The sequence below is a fragment of the Bos mutus genome, chromosome 8 (genome assembly GCF_027580195.1).
Source record: "Bos mutus isolate GX-2022 chromosome 8, NWIPB_WYAK_1.1, whole genome shotgun sequence".
NCBI classification, from domain to species: domain Eukaryota; kingdom Metazoa; phylum Chordata; class Mammalia; order Artiodactyla; family Bovidae; genus Bos; species Bos mutus.
In genome coordinates this window covers 12,769,751-12,795,545 of record NC_091624.1, presented here as the reverse complement: position 1 = coordinate 12,795,545, position 25,795 = coordinate 12,769,751, and the positions used below count along the sequence as shown (strand labels likewise).

At 39.5% G+C, this 25,795-nt stretch overlaps 1 protein-coding gene across 2 annotated transcripts in view; it reads left to right on the top strand.

Moving 5' to 3' along the window:
• The first annotated feature begins 8,508 nt into the window (after positions 1-8,508).
• MUSK (muscle associated receptor tyrosine kinase) overlaps positions 8,509-25,795 on the top strand; it is a 98,767-nt gene continuing 81,480 nt past the window's right edge. For both annotated transcript variants that reach the window (XM_005910517.2, XM_005910514.2), the window contains exons 1-2: positions 8,509-8,915; positions 21,941-22,067. In XM_005910517.2, the coding sequence (XP_005910579.1) occupies positions 8,837-8,915; positions 21,941-22,067 (206 nt within the window). In that variant the 5' untranslated portion in view covers positions 8,509-8,836. The remainder of the gene's footprint in view (positions 8,916-21,940; positions 22,068-25,795) is intronic.

Sequence of the window (25,795 nt, the reverse complement as noted above, 5' to 3'; positions counted from 1 at the left end):
CCAATGAGTCAGCTCTTCGCATCAGGTGGTCAAAGAATTGGAGATTCAGCTTCAGCATCAGTCCTTCCAATGAATATTCAGGGTTGATTTCCTTGAGGATTGAGTGGTTTGATCTCCTTGGTGTCCAAGGAACTCTCAAGGGTCTTCTCCAACTTCAAAAATTAAAAAAAAGTTCAACTTCTTCAGTTCAAAAGCATCAATACGTTAGCGGTCAGCCTTTTTTATGGTCCAACTCTCATATCCATACATGACTACTTGAAAAACCATAGCTTTGGCTATACCAGACCTTTGTTGGCAAGGTAATGTCTCAGCTTTTTAATATGCTGTTTAGACTGGTCATTGCTTTGCTTCCAAGGAGCAAGCATCCTTTAATTTCATGGCTGCAGTCATCACCTGCAGTGATTTTGGAGTCCAAGAAAATAAAGTCTGTCACTGTTTCCATTGTTTCCCCATCTATTTGCCATGAAATGATAGGACAAGATGGCATGATCTTTTAGTTTTTTGAATGTTGAGTTTTAAGTTAGCTTTTTCAGTCTCCTCTTTCACTTTCATCAAGAAGCTCTTTAGTTCTTCTTCACTTTCTGCCATAAAGGTGGTATCATCTGCATATGTGAGGTTATTGATACTTCTCCTGGAAATCTTGATTCCAGCTTCTGCTTCATCCAGTCTGGCATTTCGCATGATGCTGCATAGAAGTTAAATAAGCAGGGTGGTTGACAATGTACAGCCTCAATGTACACCTTTCCCAACTTGAACCAGTCCATTGTTCCATATCTGGTTCTAACTGTTTCTTCTTGACCTGCATGCAGGTTTCTCAGGAGGCAGGTAAGGTGATCTGGTATTCCCATCTCATTAAGAATTTTCTACAGTTTGTTGTGATCCACACAGGCAGAGGCTTTAGCTAGTCAATGAAGCAGAAGTAGATTTTTTTCTGGAATTCTCTTTGCCTTTTTTATGATCCAGATGTTGGCAATTTGATCTCTGGTTCCTCTGCCTTTTCTAAAACCAGCTTGAACATCTGGAAGTTCATGGTTCACATATTGCTGAAGCCTGGCTTGGAGAATTTTGAGCATTACTTTACTAGCATGTGAGATGAGTGCAATTCTGTGTCAGTTTGAGCATTCTTTGGCATTGCCTTTCTTTGGGATTGGAATGAAAACTGACCTTTTCCAGTCCTGTGGCCACTGCTGAGTTTTCCAGATTTGCTCGCATATTGAGTGCAGCACTTTCACAGCATCATCTTTCAGGATTTGAAATAGCTCAGTTGGAATTCCATCACTCCACTAGCTTTGTTCATAATGATGCTTCCTAAGGCCCACTTGACTTTGCACTCTAGGATATCTGACTCTAGGTGAGTGATCACACCATGTGATTATCTGTGTCATTAAGATCTTTTTTTATATAGTGCTGTGTATTCTTACCACCTCTTCTTAATATCTTCTGCTTCTGTTAGGTGCATACCATTTCTGTCCTTTATCGAGGCCATCTTTGCATGAAATGTTCCCTTGGTATCTCTAATTTTCTTGAAGAGATCTCTAGTCTTTCCCATTCTATTTTTTCCCCTCTATTTCTTTGCACTGATCATTTAGGCAGGCTTTCTTATCTCTCCTGCTATTCTTGGGACCTCTGCATTCAGATGCGTGTATCTTTCCTTTTCTCCTTTTCCTTTCACTTCTTTTCTCAGCTATTTGTATGGCCTCCTCAGAAAACCAATTTGCCTTTTTGCATTTCTTCTTCTTGGGATGTCTACCAGCATATAATTAAATACCCTATTTTCTATATTCATTCAATTATTTCAAGTTGGAAATGTGTCTTAATGAACAAATCCATCTGATTCTCCTTTCCATATTTGTCCTAAATCTATCCTTTCCTCTCCATCCACACTATTAAAACCTTTGTCCATCATGTGACTAGTAACAGCTTCAGAGCTGGTCTCTGCTCTAAAAATCTGACACATAAGCAACATGGCCCAGGGTCATGGGCTAAGTTCCCACAGTGAACTCCTAAACTCGTTTGAACCTCCCTACCTACATTCTTGAATACCTCCCTTTTCATTGCTTGTTCCCATTGTCCATTTCCTACTTTCTTTGTTCTGCCAATATCACCACTTGTTCATTGATCGTGTCTATACTCATTATGGGGCTTCTCAGGCGGTGCTAGTGGTAAAGGACCCGCCTGCCAGTGCAAAAGGCGTAAGAGACACAGGTTCAATCTCTGGGTCAGGAACCTGGAGAATCCCAAGGTCAGAGGAGCCTGGCAGGCTACAGTCCATATCGCTGCAGAGTCAGCCACGACTGAAACAACACAGCACGCATGGATGTACACTCAGTACATCCACTCTGCTGCCCATCATAATACTCCATTATGTCTTCTGGAATGCTGCTTCCCTGGGTTAACATATCACTGACAAATACCCTTTCCTCCCCCCATCCCCAAAATAAACCTAAACCATTCAACATCTGTTACACAGAAAGCTGAGACGTGCTAGAGAAAATAATTACACCAGCATATATGAGAATCAGTACAACTCTATATGAACAACCTCACTGTGTGCTCTCTTCTCCAGAATAGCTGTTTTAACTCTCCTTCAACCTCATCTATTTGATAGATTTGATAGAAGTCATCAGATGAGGGCTCAGTAACTTCTTTGTCATTCCTGCCTATAAATTTCCATATTTACCCCTTCCTGGAGAAAGGCATAGCAACCCGCTCCAGTATTCTTGTCTGGAGAATTCCACGGACAGAAGAGTCTGGGCTACAGTCCATGTGGGCTACAGCCCATGGGGTCACAAAGAGTCAGACACGACTGAGCAACTAACACACACCCCCATTCCTCATCATCTTCTATTATAAGATCCTATCACACCTGCCTTTCTTGAGACCTTGATTTGTCTATTATCTCTTTTCTCTCCTGTGTCTTTAACCTCTTTCTCTCTACAGGATACTTCACAGCACACCTTCAAAATAAATGAAAAGTAAAAATTCTGTCTTCATCCAACCTCTCCCTCCAGTTGCTTTACTTTCTCTACCCTTTCAACATCACTCGTCTTGAGAGAATCATATTTACATGATGTCTCCATTTTCACACCTCTTATTCTTTTCTCAATCTCTGTATACCACTCTGATTTCTTACCTCATTCCCCATATTCCAGAGATTACCCTTCATCAATATCATAAAATACATCTATGCTGCTAAATTCAATGGAAACCTTTCTTACTCAACCTCTCAGTACCATTCTGAACACTCCTGAAAAGTAGGCTCTCCTGGAAATGCTCTCTTCCCTTCCCTTCCCTTTGTTTACACTCTTTTTTTTTTTTTTTGTCTCACTAGCTGCTCCTTGCCAATCTTTTTCTCTAACTATTTATCTTCTACTGACTTTTAAAGGGTTGGATATTTCATGGCTCAATTCTGGGGCTTCCTCTTCATCTACACTCTCCCCTTAGCATCAACTGATTCATTTTATAGCTTTAACTGTGGTCTACATTCCCATGACAATTTCCTGCTCCTAGAATGAAGGCCTTGCTGCTGCTGCTGCTAAGTTGCTTCAGTCATGTCCGACTCTGTGTGACCCTATAGACGGCAGCCTACCAGGCTCCCCCGTCCCTGGGATTTTCCAGGCAAGAACACTGGAGTGGGGTGCCATTACCTTCTCCAAGAATGAAGGCCTTACTGAAACATAAAAGATCCTGAATGACTTTGTCTGCTGCTGCTGCTAAGTTGCTTCAGTCATGTCCGACTCTGTGCGACCCTATAGACAGCAGCCCACCAGGCTCCACCATCCCTGGGATTCTCCAGGCAAGAACACTGGAGTGGGTTGCCATTTCCTTCTCCAATGTGTGAAAGTGAAAAGTGAAAGGGAAGTCGTTCAGTTTCGACCCCATGGACTGCAGCCCACCAGGCTCCTCCATCCATGGGATTTTCCAGGCAAGAGTACTGGAGTGGGGTGCCATTGACTTTGTCTACCTGCCTCTATAAGTTCTACCCTAACTCTATACTTCAAATATGCTGACCCTCTTTCATTTCCATCATATCACCATGTTCCTTCATGTTCTGGGTCATTTCCATATTCTTTACCCACTAAATGTTATGGTCCACTCCCAGACCTCCCTAGTTTAGTCATCTGGCTTTTACTTATTCTGCAGGATTTAGCCTCCTTAGTACCTTCTCAGAGAAGCATTTCTCAAGCCCTCAGACTATCAGGCTCAATTCTTACATAATTTCACAGCATAACATATCTCTCTAGATTACTATTTAGTTAATTATTTCCTTTAGTCCATTCTAAAGGAAATCAGTCATGGATGTTCATTGGAAGGACTGATGCTGAAGCTGAAACTCTAATACTTTGGCCACCTGATGCGAAGAGCTGACTCATTTGAAAAGACCCTGATGCTGGGAAAGATTGAAGGCAGGAGGAGAAAGGGACAACAGAGGATGAGATGGTTGGATGGCATCACCGACTCAATGGACATGAGTTTGAGTAAATTCCATGACTTGGTGATGGACAGGGAGGCCTGGCATGCTGCAGTCCATGGGGTCGCAAAGAGCTGGACACGACTGAGCGGCTGAACTGAACTAATTACTGATGGAATCATATAATATTAACTCCATCACCAGGCATTTTTTTCTTACTCCATTGATTTCTGCCAAATGTTCAGTATAATCCCCTCATTCATTGAACAATCATTTTAAGAGTCCCTCCCAATTTTATAAGGTATGGGTTTCCAACACATTGATGTACTTCTAACTGCCATCCTGATATTTAATAAGACATCACATTCATTTGTGAACATAGAACTCTGACTTCCCAGGAGTTTTCTAGAAAGGGCAATCCACATGGCATTTCCGACCCACTGTTGACCAGTGAGGCAGAAGACTAGGCCATTGCCCTCTGGGATCCTTAGAAGGGCTCCTTGCCAATGTCACCAGAGGTGTGAGAGCAGGGTGCAGACCAGGAGCACTAACTTGGTGATGTGTTGATTCTAGCAGGAATGAGGCCAGTCTCATCAGCTGCTGCACGGTTGAATTCCAGTGTCAAGTTCAAGATATGGCTCAGCATGGTGCTACTTGGAGTCTCAGCCAGGCCTTGAGATGAAGAAGCAGAGATAGCAGAGGTGGCAAGGCAAATTTACTTGGTGGCTGAGTGCATTTTATGAAGGGGAAGACTCACCATCAGCCCCATAGTCTCTCCACATGCTCCAAAAAGAAGTCAAATAATTGACTGCCACCCCATTTCCTTTCTCTGTGGCTGAATGAGCCTACTTTATAAGGAATAGGTTTGCCTGTATTGTAGGATGGAAGCCCATTTTGTATCCAGGGTCCAAGAAATTGCTGCAAGGACCATAATTAGCTGACAGCCTCCAGCTACAACATGTTGGGGTCTGATGCAGTGTTCAGCCCTAAGCCACACTCTTCACGGGATTCTCTTAGCAAACAGATTAACTAACAGATTAATTTTACTTATTGTTTTCTTTTTTCTAATTTTTTAAGTGAAGTATAGTTGATTCACAATGTTGTGTTAGGTTAGGTATACAGAAAAGTGATTCAGTTCGATACACACACACACATTATTTTTTTAAGATTCTTTTACCGAATAGGTTATTAAAATATTGAGTGTAACTCCCTGTGGTATACAGTAAGTCCTTGTTGTTTATCCAGTCTACATATAATAATTTCCATATGTCAATCCCAAACTCCTAATTTATCCTTCCCCCACTTCCTCTTTGGTAGCCATAAATTTGCTTTCTATGTCTGTGGGTATATTTCTATTGGGTATGTAAGTTCATTTGTATAATTTTTTAGATGTGGTATATTTGTATCACGGAATATTACTCAGCCATCAAAAGAATGAAATAATGCCATTTTCAGCAACATGGATAGGCCTAGAGATGATCCTACTAAATGAAGTAAGCCAAAGACAAATATGATATGGTATTGTTTATAGGTGAGATCTGCAAAAATGAAGCAAGTGCATTTCTGTACAAAACAGAAATAGAGTGATTCACCGTAAACCAGCCCTCGTCCACACATGCTGGCTTTCCCTCATCAGAGTTTGGTCTCCCCCTACCTTCACATGGTATTGCTGTCACCTTCAGGCTCAGGTCACGGTGGAATCTGAAGGAGGGTCACGCTGGTCTAGGAATGCCATTCCTAGTGGGTCAGAATGAGCACCATCAATGCTGGTTCTGTATTTTAGGGAAAAGGGAAAGAGAATGAAGAGTGCTCATTCCCAAGTCCTCCTCCTAGACGTTTGAAGAAAGAGGTCCCTTAAGTTGCTCACCTTGGACTTCCCTTTCTTAATGGCTGGTGGTGATCCAGAGTTTAAGCTCACAAATCTACAGTCATCCAAATCTCCAGAAATCCGTGCTCTCCCTAGTGCTACTTGTGGAAATGGCTGAAGTCTTTTCATCCTGCTGATTCTTGAATTTCACATTAAAGTAAAAAAGTGCTCATTCAGCTAATGTCAAAGTTTCCCATGAGATACATGGCATTCACAGGATATTCTCAGGACAGAAACCACATCAAATTTATATCTCTTCTATTAAAAATTGCATCAGGATAATTTCAGTCACAATTTAAGGAATCAAATTCATACTAGCCAAGCCAAAAAAAAAAAGAATAAAGGAAGTTATTAACTCCCAAAACAAGGAAAATCAGTGGATACATCTGACTTTGCATATTATTTCCTATTAATGAAGCAGGAAACCTCCAACAGCCTTGGTTTACCCAGTCCTGACAGGTGGTGATCTAAAAAGAAGGAGCTTATTTTGTATTACGTCCAGTAAAATAACAGGAGACCTTCAGCTATAAGCCAGCTTGAGGCATAAGCCCATTTCTGAAGCAATCACTATGTCTAGTAGTAGAGCTATTCTACACAGAAAATATTTGCAAAATATACAACGGATCAATGATATAAATTATTTCATTCAGGGTATTTTTTAAAACTCCTATAAATTAATAAGAAAAAAATGATTTAAGAGGAAAATAGACAAAAGTCACAGAAGAGGAAAATGAATAACAAATATATGAAAAATTCTCATTACCAACAGTAAGAGTGGAACACAAGTAAACTGCAACAATGCCATACTCTTTTTATTCTACTTAAATGTAAAAATTCAACGGTAAGTGTTGATGAGATTGTGGGGAAATGGATTCTCTTATACATTGCTGAAAGTGAAAGTCGCTCAGTTGTGTCCGACTCTGTGATGCCATGGGCTAGACTCCTATTTCCATGGAATTCTCCAGGCAAGAATACTGGAGTGGGTAGCCATTCCCTTCTCCAGGGGATCTTCCCAATCCAGGGACTGAACCCAGGTCTCCCCCATTGCAGGCAGATTCTTTACTGTCTGAGCCTGAGGTGTGGTTAAATATACCATTATACATCCATGATTTAGAAATCTACATAGCCAACAGAAGCAATGATATAGTGCTATATATTAACCATGTAAAAGTCTCTAGGACATACTGTTCAGTGGGAAAAGGCCATTTGCCTAGGAGAATGCTTTGGAAGAATTTGCTGCAACTGACAGCTCATGACTGCTGACTCAGTGGACTCATGAGACCAAAGAATAAGGGAGACAGCAACACAAGCAGAAAGAACTCTTAAAGCCATGCAATAAGTGCAACGATAGAGAAATGTGCAATAGAACAGAGAAGCCCAGAGGAGGCAGACCTAAGGCAACTTTGGGAAGATGTGGGAGTTTTAGTCTGGAATAGCTCCCAGGAGATGGTGATCAAGTTGAGATAGGTGGGAACCAGGTGGAGAAGAGGAGAAAGCACTCCAAGAGGAGGGAACAGTAGGAACAATTCATGGAGGCTTGAAAGCTGTATTCAGTGAACCATCAGTAGGTTTCTACATATTAAAAGAGACAGAAATTGTAACAGAGGCTAAACAGATAGGCAGGGTCCATCAAACCTTCTTTTGTCATATTAGAGAGATTTGAATTTTTTAATGTGATGAAGAGCCACTAAAGACTTTTGAGTAGGACAGGTGATCTAAAAAGAGATTAGTGAAAGTGCTAGTCACTCGGTTGTGTCCGACTCTTTATGACCCTATGGACGATAGCCCACCAGGCTCCTCTGTCTATGGAATTCTCCAGGCAAGAGTACTGGAGTGGGTAGCCATTCCCTTCTCCAGGGGATCTTCCCGACCCAGAGATCAAACCCGGGTCTCCTGCATTGCAGGAGGACTCTTAACCGTCTTAGTCACCAGGGTGGCCCGAGAGGACAGTAAAACAGAGGCAGAGAGAACAGATAGGAGGTTACCATCATTCCAAGAAGATGAATGTCTGAAAGGGAGGCTGGGGTAGGCTGAGACTAGTGAGAATCAAAGGAGGGGAGGAAATCAAGGCATATCAAGTTGGTACAATCTGTAGGAATTAATTATGGGATGGATGCAGGTGGGGGAGTGAAAGCTGGGGAGGAATCATGCTCAGATACATCCAGAGTTCTGAGATGAGTGCAGGAGAGATGATGAGCTGACTCAGAAGATCAGGAAAACTATACCTCAGGGAATACAATGATGGTTACAAAAGGCATCTGGTATTGTCCTTCTGCTTCTGTCTTAAAAGGGATTCTAGAGGGATTTTCTTTCCCTTGTTCCTCCAGCCCTACTCTTGCATTACTGGCCTAAGGGGATACTCACCAGCTGGCCGTGTCTATCATTACAGCCAAGTCTGAGAATTCCTGATTATACTTAGAGCCAGAGGAGCTGCTGACACAAACAGTCATTAGCAGACGACCCTTTTGGAACAAACTATGCTTTAAAATGTAAACGGTGGAGGCATTTTCCTTGCGTTGTCCAGAAAGAACTTTCTGCTGCCTGAGCCTGGATTAATCATGAGAGAGTTCGTCAACATTCCACTGGTACATATTCTTACTTTGGTTGCCTTCAGCGGGACTGAGAAACTTCCAAAAGGTTGGTTTCAGCGCTCTTGTCTCCTGTTGCCTGTGACAGTTCTAAAGTGCATGCGTGTGTTCCGATCATGACTGATTCATGAGGGCAGGCTTGGGTTTTACTTGGTGAAGTGGGGGTGTAGTATATGGAGAGAGAGAAAGCTATATAAATAAGCAATTGATGGATGATCTCCATTCTACTGCTATCCGTCCCCTGCTTAAGCTCTACAATAAAAAGTTTAGCCATTCAGTGCATACAGAGTCCTCACTCGTAAAGGAAACATTAACAGGTAGACTGCAAGTTATTGAGGTCAGTTTGTTTATGTTTATGTCAAACTTCAGGGTGGTCTAAAGGGATGATGAAAACCTTTTTACATCAGGTTTGCCAGGAATGTATCAATCCCACTCCCAGACATCCAGAGTGTTTGCTTCTGAACAAAAATCACTTCCATTTTCAGTTTCAGCTTTGCAAAACTCTTAATCAATATTTGAGTTCCGCCCAAATAAAAATTAGAGAAAGACGCACACAAGTTGCCTATAAAAGTCTGAAGAACAACAGGTTCTCCATAGGAGGCTGGAGTCATGATTTGGTTTGGCAAGAGAATGGGAAAGGTTTTTTTTTCAGAGGCTTTGGAATGTACCGGAAATAACACCACCTCAGGGGAAAGGAAAGCAACTTAAGAAACTGACAAACACCTGTTGCAGTAGCAAGAATGTCCACAGTTTCTGGCCAGCGTATTATGAAACTGAGACTAGTGTATTTCAAATCAGGAAGAAAGACAGGAAAATAGGTGATTTGCAAAGTGACTGAGCGCTTCACTGAAGTCTTTTTACAAAGACATGAGAAAGCAAATGGAATAACATTAAAAAGATTCTGATTAAATGGACCGTTGTTTAGTAGCTCAGGCATGTCCAACTCTTTTGTGAACCAGTCAGGCTCCTCTGTCCATGGGCTTCTCCAGGCAAAAATACTGGAGTGGGTTGCCATTTCCTTCTCCAGGGAATCTTCCCAACCCAGGGACTGAACCCCCGTCTCTTGCATTGGTAGGCAGATTCTTTACCATTGAGCCACCAGGGAATTAAACACATTACAGCAGAGTAAAAAGAGTTCTGTTAATTTATGACACATTCAGATGAATTCTTTTCCCTTCATATTACTTTACCAAAGAACTGAATGTTTGTATTGTGTAGATAAGCGAAGGTAGTCATATTGTATGTTAGATGGAAAACATAGTGTAGATTTTGTGGTTCACTAGAATTTCTGGAACCACAAGGTTAAAATTCACATACTAAGAAGATAGAGCTTTCTTCACCAACAGTCTGATTTCATAGATTTATGTTGTTTCATTGCTTTCTTTTTCTATTTTATCTGCACAAAAGGGTATTGTTCAATGCATTTAAACTTTTGTCAACTAATACTTTAAGGTACCTGCAGATAAAAGAGAATCTATATCTTTTCAAATAGCTAATAATAGCCAGAAAGACTTAACATTGGCTTCAGATTATTTTAATACTTCCTGATCATACAACGGATGTCCGGAAGGGCAGCACCTGGATGTTTGGACTTACGGATTGTTGTAAATTTATTTGTGCTATTCTAAACCATAAAGTTACATAAAAATGACATGGTTAGATGCTAAAATGTACTGGCATTCAGTCTTACAAGGAACACGACAATTGATTTTCTAATTCAAATTAGAATCCCATGCATGAGAAAAACCAAACCCAACCTCCTAATTTCTATCTAGAAAGAAATAATTTGTAGTTTCCAAACTTTATAGGTAAAGCACACTGTTTCTATTTTGAAAACGTCACAAAATATAGTGGAATAAACGTAACAAAGCCAAAATCCTGAGCTCTAAATAAAATAGCCAGACTGTTACCCTAACTTTGTTTATTTGTTTATAGTTTATTTACTGCTTTAATGAGATTGTAAACTCAAAAAATTAAAGCAATATTTTTGCCTATCCTACTCAAACAGAGTATTTGAGTATTATTGAAAAAACTAAATTAATATGGGTTTAACATCAGCCTTAGCCAAAACACCAGGCCTGAAGAGCAAACATTTATTAAGTACACCTACCAGCTCTGAGAATAAACATTATCATGAAAATACAATCCTTAACATTTTACATGTTGAAGTGCATGGAATATGTTGGTACAAAAAACACATTAATATGTGATTATTTCAGTACTATCAACAGTAATGAAATTATGCTACACAAAATATCTCTAGTTGTTTTCTCTATTCTTGGCAGAAGGCAATAATGGGAAGAGGTTTTTTAGGTGGTACCCCTTTTTCTTAAGTCCCTTATTGTGAATGAATCAAGACATCTGCAGCATAATATATCATAAAGTAAATGACACAGTTAAAATAGTGCAAGAGCATTCCGTGGATTCTTATCTGATCATCAGCATATGATTTCTCCAATAAAATTAATAACCAACTTTGTAGAATAGCTTATCATTATCTCAATAGTTTAATTGAGATTCCTAATGTTCAAAAACAAAGGGAAATTTCACTGTCTTTCTGAATCATTTTATCTGGTGATACTTTCAATCATGAGCTCAGTATCAAACCACAAGGAGGAGGATTTTATAAACAGTCATGTATGAAAATAGCCAACTTTCATTGAACATTCACCTTAACCACATTTTTCAAAAATATTTAACACTTTATCAGGGAGTACTAAGTGTAGAGTGGGATTTTCTGTAGGAGTATGGGAATTCATGAAACAGCTTTGAATCTGTTCTATGCACAAAGAACTCCTGTCCAAACTCCGCTCTTAAAATTATCTCATTACTATCATACCTAGAAGTTCTTGAGTCTTAAGTGATTTATCTTTAGATATATGTTAGTAAAAATTTCTTCTAAATCATATGTATACAGGGATAGGATTCACAGATTTGACATATGACTAAGTCAGAACAGGCACAGCTGTCATGAAATCCGGGACACCGAATACTGGATGAATGTTTTATATTGACATACACTGAAAGAGTAACTCATCCCATATTTGGAGAAACAACAGTTGCTTTAAATATTATTGACTTTAAAGAACAGACAAAGTGCAGAAATGGCAAGATTTTTACCACAAATCCAGTGGTGAAGTAGGCAATTTCTCGGTGAAATAGGACATGACGTTATTGGGGGAATTGACGTTATTGAGGGATGAGTAGAGAACCTAAAGGAAGTGATCCCATTCAGAGAGATGAGAGAAGTGGACCAGAGAATGTAGAAGGACCACATGTCCATGCCGGGGGTGGGGACTGCACCCCCATAAGTGGTCCTGATCTTCACCATTGTATTACTTTATTCAACAATAACTTTGTGAACATAGGAGCAGTGAGGACAGCTGGTTGGATTAGTTCAAGACTGGTACTTTCCAGGGTCAGTGCAGCTGAAGGACTAGAGGGTAAGGGAGCTGAGAGGATATGGCAACAAAGCATGCAGTCTTAGCCAAAAAATGAAGAAAGTGAAAGGAGGATACTTCAGGCCTTGAAAACAATGTTAAGATCAACTTCCTTTTTCTAGTCCCCAATGCCTCTTTGTGTGTCTTTCAGGAAAAGAGGCCTTCACTGTGAGCCTCAGTTTTCTCCTAAGATGAAGCACCTACCAGTGTTATGTTATACACTATGCTGAGGACTGTTAACCACTGGTGAAATGACCCCTCCTGGGGAACAGGCACATTTTGGATGAGTCCTTATGAAATCATGCCTTAATACCGAAGGGATGCCCCTAGGAGAGGTCATTTCAGAAATTCTAACAGACTGACCCAGAATTCCTACCTTCCTGTCCTCACTGTCATTTCTGAAGGCAAAGACCAAGAGTATGTTCTGTGACAAAGAATTAATGATATGCCATTAATAAGTGACTCAACACAGCACAGTAACTACTGAGATTATCAATGAACCTTATATAAGTTCCAGAGACTTCATAATAAAAAAATAACATATTTGATTACATCACCAGAAGTATGTGTCTTTTCTAAGATATGACAAATGATGAGCAATACTGAATATCCTCTTTCTGTGGGGGATTTGAAAATTTTCTAATACTCATGTGTTTTCTCATACTGAAAAAACAATACTGTATTCATGATGCTAGAAAAGCACGAATATGTTCCAAGTCTGAGCCCTAATTTTACTAGAACAGAAAGGAGCAAATACACCTGACTGTTTACTCAGTTATTTGGTTATGTCAATCCTCGAATGGTCAGTCTGAAGTTGGTATGGCAACGACCGTGTGTTACAGTCCATAAAAGGATAACATTACAACTCATCCAGCAGCCAGTATTCAAGTTCAGCTACTCCGTGGGTACAGAAGAGCACTGGGTTCATTTTTATGTATTTCTTGTTCATGTGGTCCTTGGAAAGAGGGGAGAAATAGCGTCCCAGTTGAAATAGGCCCTGGCTGAGACGAAAGCTGGACAGTAGAAAGAAAGCAGAGACAGTCTGCTGATTCTATAAATATCATTAAATACAACTATGTGGTTGTGTCAGTAAAAATTTAAAAGCGATTTGTTTGGATAATTTTGGAGTGTGGGCAAGGGGGGCTTAACCAACAATATTTTGCTTATAGAAATTGATATTAATGTCAGTCTTATTTTTTCCCTTGTCTGTGAGTAACTAGTACTACACTGAAGACATGGTATAGCTTAGAGTTAAAAGATAAGAATTTTAAATCAACCTTACCCATGAAATTCAGTTCTATCACTTCCTGCTCTTATTTTGTTTAGATAAGTTAGTGAACCTTGCATAGGCTTCATTCCTCAATTGCAAATGAGAGTAATAATAGTATCTGCCTTTATGCTTATTGTGATAAATAAATAAGATTATGAATGCAAAGTGTGACTTGTGGCTGATGGTAGGTTCTTAATCAATTTTAGATGTTAACCTTATTAAAAACAGAATCAAACCTCACATAAAATCATCATGCCACTGAAAACTAAGGGAAGCTGTTCTCAGTGATAACTCATGTATTTCTCTATGTTTAAGCTTGTCAAGAGATTCCAAGATTTATTTCTTTGATTTTAACTGACCTCAACAGAATTTCTGCCACCTCCCTGGAAAAATAATATCAATAGTATATCTGCTTCCTCTGTCACTTCTGGATCTGCATATTGAATGAGAAGAAACTAATCAATCAAGTTTGGGGGTTTTAGTAAAAATTATACTTGGCATTAAGAATGATAACTGAAAACACAAGATATGCAAAAGTCTAAGAGAGAAAGTCACCCATACTTTCAGGACTATTAACATATTAATACCCTAAAAAATTGATATAATGATTGTTTATGCAATTCTGCTGCCTACCAGGAACTGTTATATAAACAGGATGCTATTTATACAGACATTGTAAATGGTAGGACTTGAAGATATTGATAATGTAGAATATGCTCCTGGGTTCGTGCCTCTCTGAGGAAAAAAAAAGGCCCTGATATGTTGCATTTGTTGACTGCTGTAGTGCAAATGCTTCAATCACAAATGCCACAAGTGCAAATGCCAACTTCAAGGTACCAGCAAAGACTGAGTTGGGAGATGTACAGTAGCACAGCTGTGTATGTAATTTCTACAGATATCAGATGTAAATAACCCCAATAACACGGATAATACAAAAATGTAGTAAAATAATCAGGAAGTGATAAATGTTGAGTATTACTTCTTCGTGTTTAACAGTTATTTTAAACATAAATTTATATAATTTAGTTTTAAATGATGGCTCTATTCAATTGCCTTGTTAAATTTCTGAAAAATTAACACTTGACACTTGCAAGCCAGTATAAGCCAGTTCCAGCAGACCACAGAAGACAAAGCTGTGAGTCTCTTTTTCCACTTCTGTACAGTTAGGACTACAATTATTCTGTTTTGTACAGTGAAATTCATCTATATATCTTTCCATTTTGAGATTTTTTTGGGGGGATGCTTAGTCGCTCAGTTATGTCTGACTCTTTGCCACCCTTTGGACTGTAGCCCATCAGACTTCTCTGTCCATGGGATTTTTCAGGCAAGAGTACTGGAGTGGGTTAGCATTTCCTCCGCCAGGGGATATTCCTGATGGAGGGATCAAACCTGCATCTCTTGTGTCTCCTGCATTGTAGGTGGATTCTCTACCTGCTGAGCCACAGAAACCAGGAGAATAACTCAAGAGTTGAGGTTTTGGTCTCTAAATTATGGAATAAAATAACATAGACTACTCCCTATGAGCCAAGAACAATGTTAAATGCATTATGTACATTTATTTATTGTATGTAATCATCATATCAAGTTTTAGTCAGTTCAGTTGCTCAGTCATGTCCGACTCTTTGCGACCCCATGGACTGCAGCACACTAGGCTTCCCTGTCCATCATCAACTCCTAGAGCTTGCTCAAATTCATGTCTATTGAGTCAGTGATGCCATCCAACCATCTTATCCTCTGTCGATCCCTTCTCCTCCAACCTCCAATCTTTCCCAGCATCAGGGTCTTTTCAAATGAGTCCTTTGAAATCAGGTGGCCAAAGTATTGGAGTTTCAGCTTCAGCATCAGTCCTTCCAATGAATATTCAGGGTTGATTTCCTAAAGGATTGATTGGTTTGATCTCCTTGCAGTCCAAGGGACTCTCAAGAGTCTTCTCCAACACCACACTTCAAAAGCATCAGTTCTTCAGTGCTCAGCTTTCTATATAGTCCAACTCTCACATCCATACATGACTGCTGGAAAAACCATAGCCTTGACTAGACGAACCTTGGTTGGAAAAGTAATGTCTCTGCTTTTTAACATGCTGTTTAGGTTTGTCATAGTTTTTCTTCCAAGGAGCAAGCATCTTTTAATTTCACAGCTGCAGTCACCATCTGCAGTGATTTTGGAGCCCAAGAAAATAAAGTCTGTCACTGTTTCCATTGTTTCCTCACCTATTTTGCCATGAAGTGATGGGGCTGGATGCCATGATCTTAGTTTTCTGAATGCTGAGTTTTAAGCCAACTTTTTGACTCTCACTTTCATCAAGAGGCTCTTGATGTCAAGCTTATGCAATGGTTTTATTGTTATCTCTGTCTACAGCTAAAGAGGCCAAGGCAACTAGTTAAGTGTCTCAGTGGAGATGGGAAGTGATGGAGCAGGGATTTGGATTCAATCCCTGGGCTAGAGCTTCTCACTGTCTAATTCCTCAGTTTTGTTGTTGTTATTTAGTCATTAAGTCACATCTGACTCTTTTGCAACCCCATAGATGGTAATCTGCCAGGCTCTTCTGTCTGTGGGATTTCCCAGGCAAGAATACTGGAGTGGGTTGCCATTTCCTTCTCCAGGGGATCTTCCTCACCTAGGGATCAAACCCACATCTCCTGTACTGGCAGGCGGGTTCTTTACCACTGAGCCACCAGGGATGCAATTCCTCAGTAGTCTGTCTTTCTTTTTAAACAACGGAAGCATTCAATATTATCCATTATCCTTCAGGCCCATCGTTACCTACAACCTTATTATCATATGATGTTTTTAATCACTACGTATGTGACTATGCAATTGATCACTTATTTTGCTCATCAGTTGTTTAGAAAAATCTACCTTTTCCAAGAGGTTGACTTTCTAAAACTTTTATCAATTTCAAATTTGCTTCCAATGGATTTGAAAATTAACATTTCTGTGGCATTCTGATTATGTCCTATAATTTTTATTATGAAGATAATACATATTCATGTCCATGCTCAGTCACGTACAACTCTTTGTGACCCCCGAGGACTTTGGCCTGCCAGCCTCCTCTGTTTATGGAATTTCCCAGGCAAGAGAATATCCAGTACTGGAGTGCGTTGCCATTTCCTTCTCCAGGGTATCTTCCCGACCCAGGGATTTGAGCCTGCATCTCCTGCACTGGCAGTTGAGTTTTTATTATTGAGCCACCAAGGAAGCCCAATAATATATATTAATTTTATATATTTTAATATATAATATGTCTTATAATATTTTGCTGTAAGATATAGCAAGACAATGATAAAAAATTATACATAATGCTCACAACTAGGAGATAAATGATAATAACATCTTGGAATTTATCAATTTTTCCATTCTCTCCTATGTGTGTATGTGTGTATAATTTTCTTAAAAATTTTTGGAGCCTATTGCTGCTAAGTCACTTCAGTCGTGTCTGACTCTGTGCGACCCCATAGACGGCAGCCCACCAGGCTCCCCAATCCCTGGGATTCTCCAGGCAAGAACACTGGAGTGGGTTGCCATTTCCTTCTCCAATGCATGAAAGTGAAAAGTGAAAGTAAAGTCGATCAGTCATGTCCGACTCTTAGCGACTCCATGGACTGCAGCCTACCAGGCTCCTCCGTCCATGGGATTTTCCAGGCAAGAGTACTGGAGTGGGGTGCCATTGCCTTCTCCATTGGAGCCTATTACTTCATTATAATATCTCCTGGTAATACTAATTTAAGTTTGAGTTGTTTGAGTCTATATTTATTAAATTACTTATTTACTTATTTAATTTGGCTGTGTTGGGTCTTAGCTGTGGCACTTGAGATGTTTTCCTTGCAGCCCATGGACTCTCTAGCTGTGGTGTTGCAGGCTCAGTGCAATTGTGGTGTGCATGGGCTTCAGTTGCCCAGCAGCATGTGGGATCTTAGTTCCTGGACCAGGGATTGAACCTGCATCCCCTGCATTGCAAGGCAGATTCTTTAACCACTGGACTACCAGAAGTCCTGAATCTATATTTTTAAATAATTAAATGTCATGGTTGTTATCTTGTTGATGGATTGTTTCTTTTATCATTAAGAAGTCTTTCTTCACTCTTCAAATGCTTACGTATCACTTTATATTGAAGTTCATCTTATATTAGTACTATTACTCTATTGCTTTATCACTTTGAGTAGTGTTTACTTTGTATATATTTTCCATTCTCTTTATTGCAACATTTGTTTTAAAATAATTAGATATGTCTTTTATGTTTTTTAATCATGTATCCGTCTTTCTCCAGATCAGTTCATACCATGGGTGTTTACTGTGATTTTGGATGTATTTGGGCATGTTTATTACAAATTAATTTGTATCTTCTGTTAACCATACCTGTTCTCGGCTCGTTTATCCTTTTCTGCTTCTTTTTTTTTTAATTGATACAGTTTTAGTTCCTTTTGTTCTCCTGCTGCTTTGGAAATTTTGATTTTTAATCTATTATTTTGGTGGTAAGAATTAGGGAAATTTTAACAGTATGCCTCTAACTTTATATTATCTCCCCATGTTTGTATTCAGTATTTGTCATCTTCCTGCTTATAGAAAAGAACTTATAGTGTTTTAATAATCTGCTGAACTACTTCCCTATATTTTCATCTTATAATTGTTTATCTAGAATTCTAGTTCCACTTTTTTTAAACATAAAAATTATTGAGCTTTAAAACTATATATTCCACAATATCTAAAATTGCAGTTATATTTTACCACCATCTATGCTTACTATGTGGAGAAGGCAATGGCTCCCCACTCCAGTACTCTTGCCTGGAAAATCCCATGGATGGAGGAGCCTGGTGGGCTGCAGTCCATGAGGTCGCTAAGAGTCGGACACAACTGAGCAACTTCACTTTCACTTTTCACTTTCATGCATTGGAGAAGGAAATGGCAACCCACTCCAGTGTTCTTGCCTGGAGAATCCCAGGGATTGGGGAGCCTGGTGGGCTGCCGTCTATGGGGTTGCAGTCGGACACGACTGAAGTGACTTAGCCCCAGCAGCAGCAGCATGCTTACAATAGTGGCTCAGTTGTAAATAATCCTCCTGCCAATCCAGGAGATGCAGGTTCGATCCCTGGGTCAGGAAGACCCTGAAGAAGGAAATGGCAACCTGCTCCAGTATTCTTGCCTGGAAAATCCCATGGACAGAGGAGCATGGCAGATTACAGATTACAGGGTCGCAAAAGAGTCAGACATAACTTAATGATTGAACAACAACAAATGCTTACTATAGTTTCTTGTGCCTGGCCCCTTTCTTTTGGGTACAAGTTATTTCTTACAGAGATTATATACTTTTGGTAACTGTTTCAGAGAAGGTCTCAGTGGTAAACATTTGTCTGCATGTTTATTTTGTCTTCATTTAAAAAATGATTATCTAAGCTGGCTATAGAATTCCAGGCTAGCAGTTATTATTTTTTTTCAAACTTTTAAAACTATTACTCCAATGCCTTTTGGTATCAGTTGTTGCCAAATAATACCAAGTGAGCCTAATTGGCATTCTTCTTAAAGTAATTGATCTTTTCTTTCTAGTAAGGTTTAATATTTTAATTTTCTACAGTTTTAATATAGTGTATCTAAGAATGAATTAATTTTTCTTTATCTGGCTTGATGCTTGGTGGAAACTTTCAACCTGAATATTCTGCTTTATTTTTCAAGTTTGAAAAATACTCAGCAATTTACCCCTTTACATATTACTTCTATGCTATTTCTTCTATTTTATTTTTCTGGACTTCTATTAGAAGTTTATTAATTTTTGTCCATCTTTATGTCTCTTAACTATTAATACTTTTCATTATTTATTTCTTTGTACTGCATTCTGTATATTTTAATGGTTATTTTAGTGCAAAGTTGGAGGAGAGGGTGGGCCTCAATGCCTAGATATAAAATATAAAAGATGTCATCTCACCTAAAAATTCTGCCCTCTTCTTTCAGCCATTTTCTTCTCATTCTTTAAAGAAAATTTATGCCTTTTATAAAGGTCTCAGAAATAGAGTTTGGTTTATTTAAACAATACATTAGTCAATGTGCTAGCCCTCCGGATAGAGAGAGGTCTGAGACATGGTTCTTGACCCAAAGGTCAAGGTTTTTATAACTTAGCATGGGACAGAAACATAAACAAATCATTCTAAGAGCATATGTGTGGCAACTGCTATGAGAGTGACATGAATAGGATGACCCAAGGGTAAAGAAAAGGGTATTTGGTTCTGTCTAGCAAGTCAGGGAGATTGGGAGCAGATGATACGTGAACTGGACCTCGTGAAAAAATTTACACTCATAGAAGAGATATGGGTTAAATGGGACCCTCAGCCTCTGAGTTTACTGAAAAGATAAGTTTCATTTAGAAACAGAATGCATTTTTTTCCCTACAATGATGTACCACCTCACACGAGTCAGAACAGCCACTGTCAAAAAAAAAATCAAATAATAAATGCTGGAGAGGATGTGGAGAAAAGGGAACCCTCTTGCACTGTTGGTGAGAATGTAAATTGATCCAGCCACTATGGATGCATTTTCTATGGCCCGTGTGCCAGTTTGCTCTTATTTCATGGAGTTTTCACCCTCTGCGTGTATGCTAAGTCACTTTAGTCATGTCTGACTCTTTGTAACCCTATGGACTGTAGCCTGCCAGGCTCCTCTGTTCATGGGATTCTCCAGTCATGGACACTGGAGTGGGTTGCCATGCCCTCCTCCAGGGGATCTTCCCACCCCAGGGACCAACCTGCGTCTCTTACGTCTCCTGCATTGGCAGGCAGATTCTTTACCACTAGCGCCACCTGAGCATCAGTGTACAAATATCTATTTGAGTGCACGCATGCTGAGTCACTTCAGTCGTGTCCAGCTCTGTGTGACCCGAAAAGAACTGCAGTCTGCCAGGTTCCTCTGTCCATGGTGTTCTCCAGGCAAGAATACTAGAGCGGGTTGTTATTTCCTCCTCCAGGGGATCTTCCTGACCCAGGGATTGAACCCTCATCTTTTACATCTCCTACATTCTTTACCACTAGTGCCACCTGGGAAGCCCCATCTATTTGAGTTACTGCTTTCAATTATTTTGGGCATATATATACCCAGAAGTGAAATTTCTGGATCATATATTCATTCCATGGACAGAGGAGCCTGGTGGGCTACAGTCCATGGGGTCACAAAGAGTCAAACACAACTGAGTGACTAACACACATATTAATTCTCTGCTTAATTATTTGAGGAACCACCATCCTGCTTTACACAAGTGGCTGTGCCAATTTACTTTCCCACCAACAGTGCACACAGGTTCTAATTTTTCCACATCCTTGCCAACATTTATTGTTACGTATTTTTTGATTTATAACCATTCTACAGTATGTAAAGTAGTATCTTAGAGTGGTTTTGATTTGCATTTCCTTAAAGGCTAATAATGTTGAGTACCTTTTTATGTGCTTGTTGTCCATCTGTATATATTCTTTGGAGACAGGTTGATTCAGCTTCTTTGCTCATTTTTTTTGTTTGGGTTATTTTGGATTATTTGCCTTTATATTATTGAGTCTTTTCCTAATCTGTTTGTTTGTAGCTATGTGGATCCTCTATAAATCCAGTGAAGCTTTAGCTTCAAAGCCTCTCATTTGCAGGAGCCCCCTTTGAAGACCTCCAATGGTCTCTAGTAAAGTGTTCATATTGTATTTTATTGAATAAAATACAATATGAATAATATACATCAACGTGTTTTATTGAAATTTGGAAAATATTATTTTTAAACAGGAATTGTTAAGATGGCTTCCTTTTTTCATACTAACGTTCCATCAGTGACACTTTCCTTCCAGTTGATTGATGTCAGGGAGGCAATATTTTGTATCCATAATTTTATATATTTTTTCCTTAAAAGGATATCTAAATTATATTAACTTTGGGCTTCACAAAACCAGGCTCTGCCTCCACTCACATATAATAAATTCTAAGCCCAACTCTCCTGAGCACCTCCTCTTTTGATTCTCAAATGCTTAGTTTGAAAGAAGCAACAAAATCCTCTGTATAAAATCCTTCCTCCCTTTTGGCAGATTTTTGCTGTGGGGCAACATCGTTCTTATTCAGGTCCGTTGTGGCCTCTGACTGCTTATAGTGAAAGTGAAATTCGCTCAGTCATGTCCGACTCTTTGTGATCCCGTGGACTATATAGAGCGTGGAATTCTCCAGGTTAGAATACTGGAGTGGGTAGCCATTCTCTTCTCCAGGGGATCTTCCCAACCCAGGGATTGAACCCAGGTCTCCTGCATTGCAGGCGATTCTTCACCAGCTGAGCCATAAGGGAAGCCTGAATGCTTACAGAAGGGTTAGGAAACAGTACTGCAGAATGCTCGCCTTTCACTTCTCCTCTCCTTTCAGCCCCTGTCATCACCACTCCTCTTGAAACAGTGGATGCCTTAGTTGAAGAAGTTGCTACTTTCATGTGTGCGGTGGAATCCTACCCCCAGCCTGAAATTTCCTGGACCAGAAATAAAATTCTCATTAAGTAAGTATTCTGCCTTTTTTCACCAAGAATGACCAAGGCTGCCTTGGGATTTATCTTTGTTGTAAAAGCAATCACAGCTCTTGGCAGTACTAAAGTTCACCTTCTAGAATAGTTAAATGTAACTCGCACATTTCATAAATGTAAGATCTGAACTTCAGTGAGGTTAAGGGAATTGTCCAATGTAAAGTGATTTAACTGATATGGCAGAGTCAGGGCTGTTTCCTAGTTCCAGGTTAGGTCCTAGAGGAAATTTCACAGTAATTAGAAAACACCATGGTATCCTAATTCTGGGGGTACATGTTCCAGGACATTCTGGGGAGTTAATAGGGACCAGCCTCATTTCCTGAACTTTCAATATCCCAATCAAGTCAGGCATGTTGTCTAGGAATCTGACCTCTAGGTAACCATTACTTTTTCTTTTGAAAGTCAGAAAGGACTCCTGATGTATATAGTGAGGTAACCTCTCAAACAGTAAAATTTCTACTTGGCGTATAATGGTTATGCTATCCTTTCCTCATTACAATAGCTATCTCACCAAAAATACTCCAAAATATCTGTAACAAAGGGAACCACAAGCTTTCTAGAAGGCCACATACCTTGAGTTAGGGCTAGATTGTTTAACTGCTCCATAGGCTGGGGTCCATGAACTTGGATGGGGAAAAATTATGTGTTTGTTTTCACTAAACTCTAACAGAAATTTTGTATTTCCTCCTATTATATGTGCTGTAATGTGGGAAATTACCCTGGGCTATGGAAGCCTTCAAGTACTCTATCAGGCAAGCTATCTCAGAAATCCTGGAATAGGAAGGCTTATAAACCAAACTAAGATGCTTGAAATAGTTTATTAAATCAATTTAAAATACCCAATAAAATGACAACCTACAGAATGGGAGAAAATATTTGCAAATTATATAACCAATAAGGAGTTAATATCCAAAATACATAAACTGCTCCTACAACTCAATATCCAAAAATAAAAACAAAAAACCCACTCAAAAAATGGGCAAAAGAGCTGACTAGACATCCTTCACAAAGACAGACAGCCAGCCAACAGGCACAAAAAAAGATGCTCAACATCACTAGTTATTAGAGAAACAATAATATACCACCTCATACCAGTTGGGTCGACTATCATCAAAAAGTCTACAATGGAGAGGATGTGGAGAAAATGAAACCCTTACACACTATTGATGAGAATGCAAGTTGGTGTGGCCTCTCTGGAAAACAGTATGGAGGCGTCTCAAAAAGCTAATAATATACGTACTGTATGATCTCATAATTCTACTCCAGGATATATATCCAGAAAAAAATGAAAACACTAATTTGAAAAAGTACATGCACCCCAAATTCATAGCAGTACTATTTCCAATAGCCAAGATGTGGAAGAAACCCAAGTGTCCATAACAGATGAATGGGTAAAGAAGATGTGGTATGTATTTACAATGGAGTCTTACTCAGCCATAAAAAAGGATGAAATTCTGTCATTTGCACCAGGGTGTATGGGTTTAAGAGAATATTATGCTTAATGAAATAAGTCAGAGAACCGCAAAGACTATGCTACCACCCACAGATGGAACCTAAAAAGTTATACAAATGAATGTATGTGCAAAACAGAAAGAGACTCACACAGAAAACAAACTAATGGTTACCAAAGGGGAGAGGGAAGGGGAAGGGGCGTGCAAGTTAGGGGTGTGGGATTAAGAGATACGTGTATATGTACTGTCGCTTCAGTCATGTCCAGCTCTTTGCAACTCCACAGACTGCAGCCCACCAGCCTCCTCTGTCCATGAGATTCTCCAAGCAAGATTACTGCTGTGGTTTGCCATTTCCTTCTCTAGGGGATCTTCCTGACCCAGGGATCCAACCTGCACCTCTTTCAGCTCCTGCATTGGCAGGCAGCTTCTTCACACTAGCGCCACTTGGGACTGCTATGTAGAAAATAAATGAGCAACAGGATATACCACATAGTACAGGGAACTATAGCCATTATCTTGTAGTAACTTTTAATGGAGTATAATCTGTAAACATACTGAATCACTAGGATATGTACACCTGAAACTAATATAATGTTGTAAATCAACTATACTTCAATAAGAGGAAAATAATTTATATTTTGAAAATTATAAATACTTATGTCCCTCAAATCTACAAGCAATTTATATACTTTAAGCAGCAATGATACAACAGATTATAAATCTTGAAAGTTTCTATTTCACAGAGTGGTTGGACTCTTAGTCCACAAGCACATCTGCAAAATATTTCAATATTCACATTTTCTATGCAAACTTAAACAGCAAAAAACAAAAGCAAAGCAAAATGTACATGAGAGTCAGTATCATGGCTATCCCCAGTTATTTAAAGTGATTTAATGAACTACCCAGTGATTATATCATCCTTAGTCACATAGACCAAAAATTACTATATCTCTTTTTCCTCTTTAAGATCAGTGTGTGATGGGGGCCATCCATCAAATTCAAAATCAAGAACCCATTGACTTTACATTTTTTGTTTTCAGGTTGTATTATTTTTTTCCATTTCTACTGTAACAAATTACCATAAAATTAGTGGTTTGATACAACACAAATTTATTATCTCACAGTTTTGGAGTTTAGAAGTCTGAAATCGGTCTCTTTGGGCTAAAATCAAGGTGTTGACAGGGCTGCATTCTTTCTGGAGGCACTAGAGGAAAATCTGATTTCTTGCCTGCATTTCTTGGCCCTTTGCTCCATTTTGAAAGCCAGCAACTGCATAACTCCAGTCTCATCACATCTCATTCTCGGATCCTCCTGCTTCCCTCTCCCATCTTTTAAGGACCCTCACTATTAGGTGGCACGAGTGCTTAAGAATCTGCCTGCCAATGCAGGAGACGTAAGAGATGTGGGTTTGATCTCTGGGTCAGGAAGACTCCCCTGGAAGAGGGCATGGCCACCCAGTCCAGTTTTCTTGCCTGGAGAATCCCACGGACAGAGAAGCCTGGCAGGCTGCAGTCCTGGTCGACAGGTTGCAAAGAGTCAGACATGACTGAAGCGACATAGCATGCAAGTATGCATGATTACATAGGGCCCATCTGGATAATTCATGATACTCATTTTAAGATTCTTGACATCTGCAAAATCCCTTTTGCTGTGTAAGGTTAACATATTCACAGGTTCTGGGGATTAAGACATGGATCTTTGAGGGGGGAGGTTACTCTGCTTAGTATATACTTGTTGCATAAAGCATTTTTATTTGGTCATAAAACTCACTTTTAGGTTGACATTTCCCCTCGTATTTCTTTCCATTGTCCTAATTCCCCTCTTAATGATCAGGCTGCATGCCATTTAGTGAGATAATATATGTAAAACATGATTTTTACGGTTTGAGCCTCTTTTGCTCCCTAGGTACCCCACAGAACTAGAATTGTGCCTGGCACTTATCAGGCACTCAGCAAACATTTGATTAATAAATGAACAAATACTTAGTCAACTGTTAGTTAATTCAATATATATATATATATATATATATATATATATATATATACCCTTCCCTTTTTTTTCTATTTTTTAAATTGAAGTGTAGTTGATTTGGGACTTACCAGGTGGCACAGTGGTAAAGAATCTTGCTGCCAGTGCAGGAGACACAAGAGATGCAGGTTCAATCCCTGGGTCAGGAAGATCCCCCGGAGCAGGAAATGGCAACCTGCTCCAGAATTCTTGCCTGGAAAATTCCATGGAGAGAGGAGCCTGGTG